This window comes from Nycticebus coucang, chromosome 6 (genome assembly GCF_027406575.1).
Source record: "Nycticebus coucang isolate mNycCou1 chromosome 6, mNycCou1.pri, whole genome shotgun sequence".
Taxonomy (NCBI): Eukaryota; Metazoa; Chordata; class Mammalia; order Primates; family Lorisidae; genus Nycticebus; species Nycticebus coucang.
The window spans coordinates 93543904-93559168 of record NC_069785.1 but is presented as its reverse complement, the minus strand read 5'-3'; the positions used below and the strand labels follow the sequence as shown (position 1 = coordinate 93559168).

Sequence of the window (15265 nt, the reverse complement as noted above, 5' to 3'; positions counted from 1 at the left end):
ATGATGGATATATATTTTGATTTCATTATTTTGTGATATGACTTTCCCCAGATTTTTCTAGAATTGCAATACAGCTCTCCATTTCACAGTTCACTTGTTCTTAAATCAGAAAAAATGTCCAACTGATTCTTTGTTTTTCTTGATTTTTCCCAGATGCTAAAGAGCTTTGTTATCACCTGAATGTACCTAATGTTGCCAATTGAAATTTCAGAGAATGGCATTTCTGCTTATGTTTCCTGAAATAGTGGCAGACATGCATGTCACAAGACAATTTTTTTGGGGGGATAATGTCTCACTTGTCACCTTGAGTAGAGTGCTGTGGTGTCATCATAGTGCACAGCAACCTTAGACTCCTGGGTTCAGGCAATCCTCCTGCCTCAGCCTCCTGAGTAGCTGGGACTTTCAGGTGCCCACCACCACACCTGGCTACTTTTCTATTTTTAGTAGAATCGGGGTCTTACTCTTGTTTAGCATGGTCTCAAATTCCTGAGCTCAAGCAATCTACCCACCTCAGCCTCCCAGAGTGCTGGGATTACAGGTATGAGCCACCATACCTAGCCCACAATACAAACTTTTGACGATAAAATATTATAATTTCCAGGAAGTAAAGGCAAACTGAAAAAAATGAAATATAGATATAGATACAGATATTTAGATATATATGTGTATATACACACACACATATATATGTATATATGTGTATACAAATCCATATATTTTTAGCTCATCTGAGGAAAAGTTACACATTTGTATGTATAATACTCATAGCTTTTAACACTTGGCAACTTCCTTTGCTCTAAATAAATTGTATAACAGACCCCTCTATTCACTGATAGTCTTGATTACATACATTTTTCTCTTAGAGTTTCATCTTTCATTACTAAATGACAGCCCAAAATAATTTTTGGTCAAATTAATTTGAATAGAAATTGCCTAATTTTTTTTACACTTGCTTAGGTATTCATCCCAGCCTTGAATGACGCTCTATTAACTGTGAAATCAACTAGATTTGAAACAATGAATGGAGAGCATAGAAAGACTTTTATTTAAAATACACATCAACCAAGATTAAAATGAGGGAATGTTTGGAAAAAAGAAATAAAACACACACACAAAACAATGAGAGTATCATTACACAAAATGTATATCATGAAGTATTTTATAATTGTTTTAAGTATGCCTCACATTAGATTCTGAACTTTCTGGCTGCTTAATGTAGGGGGAACTATCATTAGTATTTGTAAGATTGATGGTGTCAAAAGAGACTGAATTCAGTCGAAGCTCCAAAGTTTTATTCACGTATTTCTTTGTTAGAAAGCTATATTTGCTCACAAGTAGATGCTGATATTGCCAATTAATTTATTCATCTCCTTTTAAGCTCAAGACTCAATATCCTCAGTATTGTCCATATTAAGAGAGATGCAAATCCTTGAGGAAAAGACAGAATTTTTAAGCTATGTTTTAGCATCACTGACCCTCAAGAGTACCTTTCCTTGTGGTAATGGTAATCGCCAACATCTGTAATTTTTACAATTATTATAACCATTTACTTATTGATAAAATAACAAAGATTTGAAGTTTGGATGAGGAAAGTAACTTACTATAAAGCAGAGTTTGAGGAATATTTTGGTATAGGAACAATGATGACTGTAGAACAGAACAGAAATTTCCGGAGGCAGCATACACAGCCGTGCTTGAGGTGACCTTCCCGGAGGCGGCTTACGTGGCACGCTCAAGGTGGCGCCCCCGGAGGCGGCGTACGTGGGCACGCTCGAGGTGGCACCCCCGGAGGCGGCGTACGTGGGCACGCTCGAGGTGGCGCCCCCGGAGGCGGCGTACGTGGGCATGCTTGAGGTGACGTCTTCAGAGGCGGCATACATGCCGTGCTTGAGGTGACGTCCCCGGAGGCTGCGTACATAGGCATTCTTGACGTGACGTCCCCGGAGGCGTCTGTGGCCGTGCTTGAGGTGGCATCCCTGGACGCTGCGTACATGGGCACTCTTGAGGTGGCGTCCCCGGAGGCTGCGTACATAGGCATTGTTGAGGTGGTGTCCCCGAATCCACAGGTAAACTCCCAGCCCGGCCCTCTACCGCCTGTGGCTTTTGTGTGGCGTTGATATTACTATTATTACTTTCCTTTCCATTAGCTCGGACTTGGCAAGTTTTTCCCCTAATTTCTTTTGAACTCTTTCTACTTAGGTGGATTTATCAACCCCATCTAAGATTACCTGCCATTTTTTCTGTCTTGAATTTTGACATTGTTCCTTATTTTATTTTATTTTATTTTATTTTATTTTATTTTTTGGCTTTTCATTCCCGTTTTCTGCCTCATAATGGATTGATTTTGTTTATTGAGTACACTTTGCCTTCTTGCTATCATAGTTTGGATGTTAGGAAATCTTTTTCTCCCTTGAGTGATTTTGTTTAAATGTTTCCAGGCACAGCTGGCTTTGCTAGAAAAAGTAGCTGTGTTTCCCTCCTAAAGGAAGGGAGGACTTCAGGACACATTAGCCCCAAGTCTTTGACATTGAACTTCTTTACTATTTTCCATGAATTTTTGCCTCATTTTGCTTCCCTCCACTGCACATGAGTCATCGTGGTGGTTCTTTCCTGACACAGTGAATTGTAAATGACCACCATTTAACCTGTTTTTCCTCATAATTGTTTCTTACAAATCCTCTAACTTCACTTGTGTAATTTTCTTCTAATTGTTCAAATGTTATCTTTTGTAGTTCAGTCAACATCTACAAATCGTGCCATATTTGTTCATTTTTTTTTCCTGTAAACCTTTATTTCCCAGTGACTCTTACAAGATAATTTAGCTGTCTCTGAAAACTTACTGGATAATTACTTCCCTCACCCCGGTGATGATAGCATCCGCGTTCTTCTGCCATCAGTACTGCTGACTACAAAGCCTGCCCCAGTGTGCAGAGGCTGCCTGCCAGCCCTCTGCTTTTCTCTTTCCTTGCTTTCAACTTAGTCCCTGCCTTTATCATTTCTTGTGTTTTAGGGTGAGTTTATTCTTAATAATAGTACCCACAACTCATTGTTATCCCCTCTGAGGACTAATGTTTATTTTTTAATATACTGATAACATTTTTAATTTCAAATAAAAAGTCTAGTTCTATTTTAATCTTTTATATATTTCCATGTTATTTTTATCTTTTCATATTTATTTTATATCTTTAATAAACTATTTTGTACTTTCAATTAATTTCAACATACTTAATATTTTTGCCTCTATGATTTTTAAAACAATATTTTCATTTCCAGAGATGCTAATTTTTGAGTTAAGTATATTTGCTGACCCCCCTCATGCTTATTTACTTGTGCTGGAATTTCACGTGTGTGATCATCTTCAGTCTGTTTGTTTGGTTTGTATTTTCTTGTTATTATTTATGTTTTTTTCAGGAGTCTATATGCGTTGGCTTGAGAAAAAGTATGTTATAGCAGATTTTTGTGTTTCTGTCTGTCTTAGCCTTAGGCTTTTAAAAAATCATTGTCCATTTTAAACTTCTACACAGTGTAAGTAATACAAATTTCCTGTCTCAACAAAATGTGGAAAAAGATTTGGGATTTTATATCCTTTCATGGTAATTGTTTTCTTGATTCCAGTGTTTGGATACACAGGATTCTTTTTCACTTGGCTAGTTGTTGGGCTTTCCTGGTAAGTTAGCAAAGGAGTTCTTCAGGAACCCAGGCTTTAAGCATTATTCTCAGATCCAGCTCTCATTCTGTGAATCACATGAAGGGTACATATTAATTGCCAAAGCCTAGCTTATCTTTTAGGGTTTTTCCTTTCTTAAAGTCTTTTGTTGTTATTCGTGGCTATGTATTAATATTTAATAATTCTCGGGTGGCTATAATGTGAAGTATATTTATAAAGGAAAAGGTAACAAAAGAAGTTTTACAAGAATAGTTAGCACATAAGCACAATTTACTTCGTTAAAAAGACAAATTTAGCACTTTATCTGAATAAATAATTCTTTTTAAGGGAGAAACAAAAGTGTTAAGATGTTAAGATAGTATAGTATCATTATACAGTCTCTTAATATGTAAGGTTTGTATATTTAAATACTCTTATCATACCTGTTTATGCTACATTTTTCATGGCTTCATGTTCACATTACCTTCCAAAATATATTTTGAGATATTGCTAAGAGGAACAGTAAGTATTCTAATATGACTTAATCATCCCATATTTGGAAATTAAGTATTATGGAAGTATAACATTTGTATTATAATAAGATTAGAATGCTCCAAGAATTAAGCAGAAAACATTACAATATCAATCTTTCTAAAATTGTCTATGATCTACTACATTTATAAAAGTGCTTTAAAATGTTGATATTTAAACTTTCAAATTTGAATAAAAGATGTCATTTTTAGATATAAAACAATTTTGTATTATAATTCTAATAGACTGCTACCACTTCTCGTGCTCAAAAGCAAATACATTTATATTTTTAAAATTTATCTTCACTAAATGTCCTTTCAGCCTTTCCATTTCTGTTAACCTCATGTATATTTTATTAACAGTGTAAATTTTTTTTTCAACTTTTTAAACTTTCAACAGGAGAGTTCAAAAACATTAGCTTTCTTTCATAACTCTTCATAAAACACAATAATGTTGTCAGGCAGGTCACTTGCCCTGGTATTTAGACGTCCCAGTGTTTCAGTCCTCAGACCTTGGCCAGTGCAAATATCATCACTGTGCATGACCCATCCCTTCACCCACGAGGCAGCGCAGCCTCTGGCGGGAGCGTCCTCAGTCAGCACTCAGGGGTTCCCTTTCACACAGGTATGCTCCTCACACATTGAAGCTTTTTAAATTTTAACTTTATAAAGCCTGGCCAATACTTCTCTCACCATGGAAGAAGAAAAAGATTACCTAAAGTTATAATAAAGGACTTTTTAGGTTTCAGTAGAAAAATGTCCTTATTTTATAAGCCATGTAACTAACCTCTTGGCATCCAGACCTTGTAACTTTCACAGGGATTCTGGTAAGGACTGACCAGTTGCTTAAATGAGACCATACTCAGAGCACAATACAGACAAGCTTGGCATCTGGGAGATTCAACCAGACATGATTAAAAATATTTGGGAAAAAATAATAGTACAAAAATAAATAATAGTATGAATAAAAAGCAATAGAGCATACAACCATTAACATAGCATTTATAGTTCATTAGGTTTGATTAATGCTCTAGAGATGATTAAAGTATACAGCAGGGCATGTGCAGGTCACATGAAAAGATCATGCCATCTATGAGGCTTTTGAGCATCTGCAGATTTTGGAATCCTTGGAGGTCTGGGAACCAATTCTGCACACACACCTAGGCATGATTGCATGTGGACTATGGTGGTCACAGATTCACAGAGCCCAAAGCCAGGGTATTGATGTCTCCTTGGTCTCTATTAAATCCACGAATCACTGAGAATTGGAAAGCCATGCCACAAAGTAGATGCAGGTACATACACACTACTGGAAATGGACTTTGGTGACAGAAAACATGCTTATGAATTCTAGTGATAACTGCAGCAAAAATTTCCCTTAAGTACATTTTCATAGACAGGAATCTCTGTAGAAAGGAATGGCAGTAACATGTACTCAGCAACTCCCTAGGTAGGGAGCAAAGTGGGAGGGACATGGCCGAGTTGAGCTCTGAGTGACTAAGTGTGTATGAGAAAAGCAGTGCTGTGTAGCCTTTGGTAGAAGGAAACAAAGCACCTCTCTAGAAAAGTGAGTATGAAAAGAATCATATTGGAAACAGAGTACACCGTTGGTGGAACTGCAAACTAATACAACCTTTTTGGAAGGAAGTATGGGGAATCCTCAAAGAATTCAAATTAGACCTTCCATTTGATCTCACAATCCTACTACGAGGCATCTACCCAGAAGAAAAAGATCATTTTATCCGAAGGACATTTGTACTAGATTGTCGCAGCCCAATTTACAGTCACCAAGATGTGCAAGCAACCTAAATGCACATCAATTCAGGAATGGATTAAGAAACTGGTATACTATGGATTAACAAACCATGGAATACTATACTATTCAGCCATAAAAAGATGTAGACTTTTTATCTCTTGTAATATCCTAGATGGGGTTGAATCACTTTCTTCTCAGTAAAGTATCGCAAGAATGGAGAAGCAAGAATCCAATGTACTCAATTCTAATATCAAGCCAGTAGACAATAACATACATCCCCACGTAGGAGAACAACTCAAATCAAATCAAGGTGGGGGGTGGTGGAACGAGGGAGCAGGGAGAGGGAAGGAGGAGGATGGGTGAGTTCCCACTTAATGGATGCCATGTTCAGTTGTGTGGTACACTTCTTGTGGGCAGGACACAATTATAAGAGGGACACTACCTAACAAATGCAACATTGTAACCTAATTCTTTGTACCCTCAATTAACCTGAAACAATAATAAAAATAAGAGGGCACTTAATATATTTACGTGACAGTGTAAAATTGCTGAAACTAAACTTTATCTTGAAATGACTGTGTAAATTTGCTAATATAATGGTATAGTATTTCTAAGCCTACACCAACACAAGGCCCTTTACATTCTCTATAGAAATTTACCTGAAACCTTCCTTGGTGTTCCCATGGCATCATTTATGCACCGACACCACCACTGTAGTTTTCTCCTTGTCCTACACATTAAATTACTGGAGTTGGATGTCCTTTTTGCCATACATACAAATACAATGTCGCCACTGAAATAGTGTGGAAGTAACTGATTATAACATAGCCATGTAGATAATTTTGAATAAAGTTTGTTCATTTGGAGACTACACCAGAACTGAAAACTGAAGTATTCTCTTAAAGACTAAATCCCCAAATCCCCCCAGTAGGCTGCAGAGCAAAGCTGAAGAAATACAAGCCTGTCTTTGGTAGTGCCTGGCAGTTCTCACTGTCACCATGATAGACTGTGGTGGAGTTAGTGATGGACAAAAACAATAATAATACTATGATTTAATAATAATAATAATGAAAATAGAGTGTAGGGGGGTGGCGCCTGTGGCTTAAAAGAGTAGGGCGCCAGTCCCATATGTCGGAGGCGGTGGGTTCAAACCCAGCCCCGGGTCACACACACAAAAAAAAAAAAAAAGAAAAGAAAATAGAGTGTAGAATAAGTATTAATAATTTAAATAACTAAAAATTAATGACCAGATGGAATAAAGAGTTTCCCCAAGTCTTTATCTTACACTAAAATAGATGTGCTTTAATGTGAAATATAAAAAATATTATAAATAGATGGGTTATAGGCTTTGTGAAGGATTTTCTTGGTTGGAGAATTGTCAGAGTGCAGTGTTTGGTTCTAAGTGATTGTCTACAGAGCCCGTCTGTGAGATGAGAGGCACATGTGACCATAAGAATGAACTGTCAGAGTAAAAACCAGACTGAGACAGTATTGTCTTTTCAGCTTGTCTTATACCAATATTATTTCAGAAAATATTTTTTATCTATTCATTCTGTGCTACAGAGAATATAAAGGGCAGTGTTGCAGGCGCTGTCAACCTTGCTGGGAGCTCAGGACATGGGATTCTTTAGAGGCGAAGTATTTGGGCTTCATAGTTCCAAGGGCTACGGTTTCTGTCTTGTTTCTACTAGTAACTAGTTACATGTCTTAGGATGAACATTGTATTTGAGCTATGATTTCCTGGCCTCTAGAGCTAAGATGATAACACATATTTTAGAAAATTGTTCTAAGAATATTTTTCATGTAAACAAAGATCTGTGTTTGCGCATAGAAAATACTTGAATATGTGACAGTTGCCTGCGTGACAGTTGTGTGACATCTCATCGAAATTCCAAGGACAGAGTCCATATGTTAAAAGGGATTTCATAAACATGTGCACAGGTAAACTTGCTGTGTTTTATTTTTCATTGCCACCAATATATCTTATTTCTTGTTCGGTGTCACTACCAATACATGTAACCATTTCTTTTCTGATAATTTTCTTCCTCATACCCAATCAATAATTAGATCATATGGAATATGTGCTCTTTTTGTTTAAAATGTATCCCTTTCTCCATCTTAATACTTAGTTCCCTTAGATCAGATTCTTACTCTTTATTTCCCAAAAGATTGTTTAGTTTTCCTGTCTTAACTGCTTATTCTTCAAATCGTCTCCAAATTCTTACATGTGATCTTTCCACAATAAATTACGCCACTCTCCCACTTCACATCGTACGATGACCCATGTGACCTGTAAGATTAAACTTCAGCGGTGAGAAGCTTCGGTCTGCCTGCTCTGTGAATCATCACCACACTCACAAGGAAAGCAGCATTTTGTATTTCACTGGTCCTGAGCAATTTGCCATTCCATGAATAGGACATTTTTTTGTTTCTTTGTTGGATTCATTCTGTCTCCTAATACCGAAACTTCCTTTTATTTTGTGCACTTGAAGGCTCCTATGTATTTTTCAAAACCTTCATTCATCCTGGTTACCTCCCCTCTACTATCATCCCCCCTCATCTGAGTGTGTGTGTGTTTACAATACACGTACCTGGTTACCTCCCTTCTACCATCATGCCCCCCATCTGTGTGTTGGTCTGTTTACACTGTACGCATACATACACTTTTCCACTTAGCAGTGTATTCTAATTCCTATTTATACAACTCTTTTGTAATAAAATGTTGAGTCTGTTGAGGTCAGAGTTTAACCAAAACCTCCTGCTGAAATGCAGTAATCCACTTTTAGAAGAGGATATGATTTTGGAGATGATCTAGTTATTTTATAGATGATCCTAACATGAGAGATTAGCAGTTTGCCCTACACTAGTCTTTCAAACATCTTAGTGAATATTCTTCAAGTTAAGCTTCTATTACATTTGTCAACTATCTAAGAAATTTTTTCTCTGAAATTTGTTGAACTTCCTTGACAGCGCAAAGCATACAACACGATTTAAGAGTGATTTTGTCTAGAATTGTTAAGATTTAATTTCTTAAAATCCAGGATTCTTACAGAGAAATACTGCTAAAATCTGGAAATGGGTTTGCACAGATGAGGAGTTTCAGCCCACCTTGGTGAGGTTTATTTCAGCTCTCGTTACTAACAAAATAGCACCTATTTTAGTGATGTCACATTTTGCCTTTCCTTTTCTTAAGGCTGCCTATACTAATTGTGAAGGCTCATGCCAAGTCTTCTGCTCCCAACTTTAAATTATTAACCATGTTTGTTTCCTTGACCTAGTGTCAGCGTTGCGTGGCCTTGCTTTTCTTCTCCCCTTGGGGATTTCTCCTGGTGCATTAGCTCTCTTCCTGGCATACCTGTCTTCCTTCAAATTTGTTTTCTGTTCTCACTTGTCCTTGCTGGTGCACGCATTCCCACCATTAGTGGCTGAATCAGGCCTGATCCTTCCTAATTTGTCCTAGTCTGACAGCAACAGGGGAATTCTGCACTAAAAAACAAGTATTCTGGCAAAAGAGCGAGAGAAATACTACATCACAAATGCAACAAAGCTCAAAGGTTAACTCATATAGTAATTGTTTGAAATACAGACTGCATTTCGGAAACAAAACAGAACAAAAACTTACCTGCCAGGTCTGCAGGGCTAGTTTACATCAGTCGGATTGATGATGAGAGATGAGGATGAAGAAGGGACCATGGTCCAGTAAACTCAAGTGCTGCAGCTGAAATCTTTCTAGATTTTACTGGTTGCTGGAGAGAAAGTTGGTAACAGTCCTGCAGAACAAAATACGAGATGTTGTGTGGAAAAGATGAGGGAGATGAGGAACTCACACCAGGCCTCCAAGGCACAGATTGGTTCTAATCCACGGGCTTCTGCCAAGAGGAATTTGGTTTTGTTATTGTTACGGTTTCAAGAATAAAATCTTAAGCATCTGTATTTACAGTGTGTGATGTTTTGTCATTTTAAAGCTGCCAACAATGTGAGTTTTATTCAAAACTACAGATGGTTAAAATCTGTGGTTGTTCTTGTAGACTCTGTCTGACGCTTTGTGTTCATTTTCTCCTATTACATTTCTCCTGCTGATAAACGGTGCCACTCCTTTTGTCATCATTTGTGTAGAATCTTTTTATTTTTTTAATTGCTTTTCTTTTTTTGAAGTTTTTGGCCGGGGCTGGGTTTGAACCCACCACCTCCGGCATGTGGGACTGGCGCCCCACTCCTTTGAGCCACAGGAGCTGCCCCTGTGTAGAATCTTATGTACAGTTTTCTCACTAATTTTTTTTCACGCATTAAATTTGTTCTGATTATTTCTTTCTCACTGTTCAATAGTTTTAAGTTCTGTTTCCTTTTCTTTAAGAGGCACAAGAGGTGTCCTGGAACTCTCGAAAATTATCTGCTGTAGATTAGAAAGATACACATAAGGGGAAAAAGAAATAGCTAAAATATTCACAGGCTGTATTTAGGTTGTGATTCAATTATATTGACCATGATACTTTTATACCAAGTGTAGTATTTTATTTCAAAATAAAAAACTCTCCTTTTGCATAATAATCTGTTCAAGATTAAATATATTCAAAATGAGTATATGACATATTTGTATGTATAGTACAGAGGTAGCAATGACATTGTTTGTTACATAGAATTATTTAGTTTTAAAAATGATTTTAACAATTAGAAATAAAAAATATCTGGGCTCAGTGGCTTATACCTGTAATCCCAGCACTTTGGGAGGCCAAGGTAGGTGGATCACCTGAGCTCAGGAGTTAAAGACCAGCCTAAGGAGGAGAGACACCCTAAAGACAGCCAGGAATTGTGGCAGGTACCTGTAGTCCCAGCTACTCAGGGGGCTGAGGCAAGAGAATCACTTGGGCCCAAGAGTTTGAGGTTGCTGTGAGCTGTGATGCCATGGCAATCTACCCAGGGCGACAAAGAGTATGTCACAAAAAAAAAAAGAGAGAAAGAAAGAAAAGAAAAGAAAGAAAGGAAAAGAAAACATAGTCTAAGGATTAGAAATGGTTGAAAACATTTTAATGCTTTCTAAGTTATTTTGTATCTTTTATGTTGTCTGACCAAAGGTCATTTTTCCAAGTACAGTGGTTCAAAGATAGTATTTTTTAATTAAGGATGCTCTAAATGTGATAGTATGAGAATGTTGTAGCAATTTGAATTTTCGTAATGAACAAAAGATATTTGACATTTTGTAGAAAATAATTAACATTGCTTATTTTAATTTTAAAGCTATTTTTAAATAAAGGAAGCTATAATTGATCTAATAGTTGTTTATAAAAGAGTTTCTTTCAGTATGAAAAAATTTGAAACATTTGTGTTCCAAAACAGATGCATTTAATGTCTTGATCATTTTATTATGGTACAAAAAATTTGTCTATTAGTTAATATTTCATCAAATATATATTAGCATTCTTTATTTTAAATCTCATGCTTATTTAAAACCTCAAAAGTTTTCCAGAGATACACTTTGTATTTTTAAAGCAATAAAATATGTTTACATATGCATATTTATAGTTTATATGAATATAAATATATTTATATATGACATAAATATACATGCATGTATTTATACCATATATAATATATATAATACAAATTTAAATGCATTTATATCATATATAATATATGTGGCTTATATAAAGCTGATTTATGACATAAATATACATGCATGTATTTATACCATATATAATATATATAATACAAATTTAAATGCATTTATATCATATATAATATATGTGGCTTATATAAAGCTGATTTATATAGTTTATATAAATATAAATTTATAGATATATAAATTTATAATATACTTATATATACTTAGATAAGTATATATATTATACTTTTATATGTATACTTATATATCTATACTATAGATAGATACTATGTATATATATATACATACTTATCTAAGTATATATAGTATGGATATATATATAAAGTATAGTATATTATATATATATAAAGTATATATAATATAGATATAAAGTAATACAAATTTATATATATATGTAAATTTATTGATATTTAAGGCATAATTCACTTTAGGCTAGTGCCTAAATATACTTAGGATTGGCATATTCATAAAGGTAAATTTGATTTATAAACAAGCTTGAGTTTAGCAAAGGTTTAAGATCTAAAAAATATTAGCTCAAGGGCAGCGCTTGTGGCTCAAAGGAGTAGGGCGCTGGCCCCATATGCCAGAGGTGGTAGGTTCAAACCCAGCCCTGGCTGAAAAAAAAAATAAAAGAAAAAAAAAACTGCAAAAAAAAATTATATATATATATATATATATATGCTCAAATCCACATTTTCTGTCCCATGGATAGACATCGGCCCTCCCCTATTTTTCTGCCTATTCTAAAAGCACGTTCCTCTGGTTCCATTTTTCTTCATGCTCTAATTTTTTTCCAGGTTGTGTCTTGCCTTGTATCTCTGTGGTAATGTTGACAGGTGTCCAGATGGACTCCCAGTGCTCAGCTCCTAATCTGGCTTCTCTCATCAGTAAATCACAACCACCTCTCACCGACCCACACAATTGTCGATGCCAGCATTATCGCAGTGGCCTTGTGGTGACTACCAAAATGCCTGTCTACTAGTGAATAGATAAATAAAATGTGGTATGTCCGTGAACTGGAGTGTAGTTCACTCCAGTGTATAGAGAAATGAGGTAGTCAGTCCTGTGGCAACAGGTTGAACCCCAGAGACATTGTGTCCCATGACATATGCCAGTCACAGAGTACCACAGATACTATTTATTCAATTTATATGAAATGTCCAGAATAGGCAACACTCTAGAGACAGAAATTAGGGTAGTTGTTGTTTAGTACTACTTGGGGATGGGGAGAAATCTAAGGGGTGATAACTAGAGAACTATTCAGGGTTTCATGGTGATGAAAATATCCTAAAGTTGTGGGGATAACTTTACAATTGCGAATATACTAAAATCCTTGATTCTAAACTTTAAATGTGTGAATTGTATAGTATGTGAATTACACATAAATAAAACTCTTTAAAAAAAAAAAACTGTCAACATATCACATAGTCTTGGTTTTGGAGCCCCCAGACAGAGGTTTGTGTTCAGGCTCACACACTGTCTAGAGATAGATGAGAGGAGCGTCTCAGTTCTCACCATGACATGTAGCCAGCCGACTGAATGAAGCACACACAGCTGTGGACTTTTCTTGAATATCCAAGACTCATTAATGTTCACTGACATATTTTTGTTTGTTCATTTCATTTAACTTCTCTTCCCACCAGTATCTCTCTATGGAAAGCAGAAGTTTAGATTATAGTTTTCTACTATTAAAAAATAGTCCAACTTGATTTCTTCACTTTTACTTCTGAAGAGGTAGCAGCAAGTATAGAGAGTTTTGGTCGCAGTTTCTGTTTTGATTGCATTTTGTCTGCTCTTAGAGGCATGTGCATATTAGCCTCTGAATGGAGTGTGTGAGACTAAGGTGCAAATATTTGTTAACTTCTTCAGTAGTAGAGGAGTGTGGTAACACTTTATGGCTAAATGCTATGTAAGTTGAATAATCAAATTGTGCTCGATGGGATTATGTGTCCCCATTTTCACAGAAACGGATTTTAATATTTTCTGTACAACTCCCCTTCCCTTTTTTTTAGCTTTAGATCCAGCTAAAGATCCATGCTTAAAGATGAAATGTAGTCGTCATAAAGTGTGCATTGCTCAAGATCCTCAGACGGCAGTCTGCGTTAGTCATCGGAGGCTTACACACAGGTAAACATTGCTGAATTAAATTCCGCCAATGGCAGAGTGCTCCTTGCCGGGAGTAACTGCAGAGAATAAATACTGGTCAGTGCCTGTTAATCTTTTATGCACAGTTTTATTGAAACAGTTTCAGAAGCTTGACCCACTTGGGTTAAACATTGTCGTCAGTCAGAATTACTATAGAATCTAGAATTTTAGGCATATGTTATTAAATAAAGCAAATCTTGTAAAGATAGGATAAAAATGTTACATCTTGATATTTGTACTTTTTCAAGTTTGAGAAACAATTACAGTTTGGTACCCTCTAAATATATTTGTTTATTGAAACTCAAACATCTCTATTTCCCTCAGAGGAGAGGAGAATTGGAAATAAAGTTTTAGGAGAAAAATGAATGGATTGATGTTCGTAAAAAGAAATTAAAAGTCAACAAAATAGAGATTTGGTAGTGGAGTATGTCAGGACACATTCTTTCAGAAGCACCGGTACCCTTGTGTCCTTTGCGACTGTCCCCAGGAGGCTGACACAAAATTCTTGCAATGGAAGGAAGGATTTCAAATACACTAGACCGTCCATAGTTGACCGTCTCCTTACATGAACCTAATTTTCACAGACTGGATGTGCACCACATGTATGTATCAGTACAGCAGCCTAGTTCCTTACTTGGACCACCTCTGGGTGGTCCCTTGGGTGGTCAACTTACAGGGCTTCCACTGTGTCTAACAATCAACACTGCTTTCTATAAGGTGGGCTCTGTATTGAGGAGGATCAGTAATTTTAAAATAGCCTATGTAGTTTGGTTCTGCATCTTAAGAATTGGAACATGAAACCATCAGAAGTGAAGTAAGTAGGCGTATTCATTTCTACTATGACTTTGTAAGGTTATTTCCTTTGAGAGAATACTCTTCTCTATGACAGTGGACCTACTTATGCGTGGCTTTTAAATCAATGAGCAAGGAAACTTTGCTGCTTAGGTATTCTCAGAGAATAGATTTTCCACTTTAGTGTACTACATGTAAATTCTGTTACTTGAATACACCAGCAAACGGAGAATAAGAATATTGGAAAATGATAATCTAAGTAGCATTTCTAGAAAACAACAAATGTTGGGCGGCGCCTGTGGCTCAGTGAGTAGGGCGCCGGCCCCATATGCCGAGGGTGGCGGGTTCAGGCCCAGCCCCGGCCAAACTGCAACCAAAAAATAGCCGGGCGTTGTGGCGGGCGCCTGTAGTCCCAGCTGCTCGGGAGGCTGAGGCAAGAGAATCGCGTAAGCCCAAGAGTTAAGAGGTTGCTGTGAGCCATGTGACGCCACGGCACTCTACCCGAGGGCGGTACAGTGAGACTCTGTCTCTACAAAAAAAAAAAAAAAAGAAAACAACAAATGTTATAGTTACATTGTTGTAAAAGCACAGAACACCCTCTTGCATGCTAAGTGGATTAGTGGAAGTCTTTATTTCATAATGCTAAGTCTATGGTGGTGTATTTCAAGTTCCAAGGAAGGTTGTTGCAATTGAAGTAGAGGGTTTGGGAATGTGTTTGCTCAGGACCGAGAATCATGGCCTATCAATAACGCACTTGTGGAAGTAAGACAGAAAGG

The 15265-nt window shown here is 36.6% G+C and overlaps 1 protein-coding gene across 4 annotated transcripts in view; it reads left to right on the top strand.

The window, feature by feature from the left end:
- SPOCK3 (SPARC (osteonectin), cwcv and kazal like domains proteoglycan 3) overlaps positions 1-15265 on the top strand; it is a 527638-nt gene that overhangs the window by 245824 nt on the left and 266549 nt on the right. For all 4 annotated transcript variants that reach the window (XM_053594470.1, XM_053594471.1, XM_053594472.1 and 1 more), the window contains one exon: positions 13565-13679. In XM_053594470.1, coding sequence (XP_053450445.1) covers positions 13565-13679 — 115 coding nt within the window. The remainder of the gene's footprint in view (positions 1-13564; positions 13680-15265) is intronic.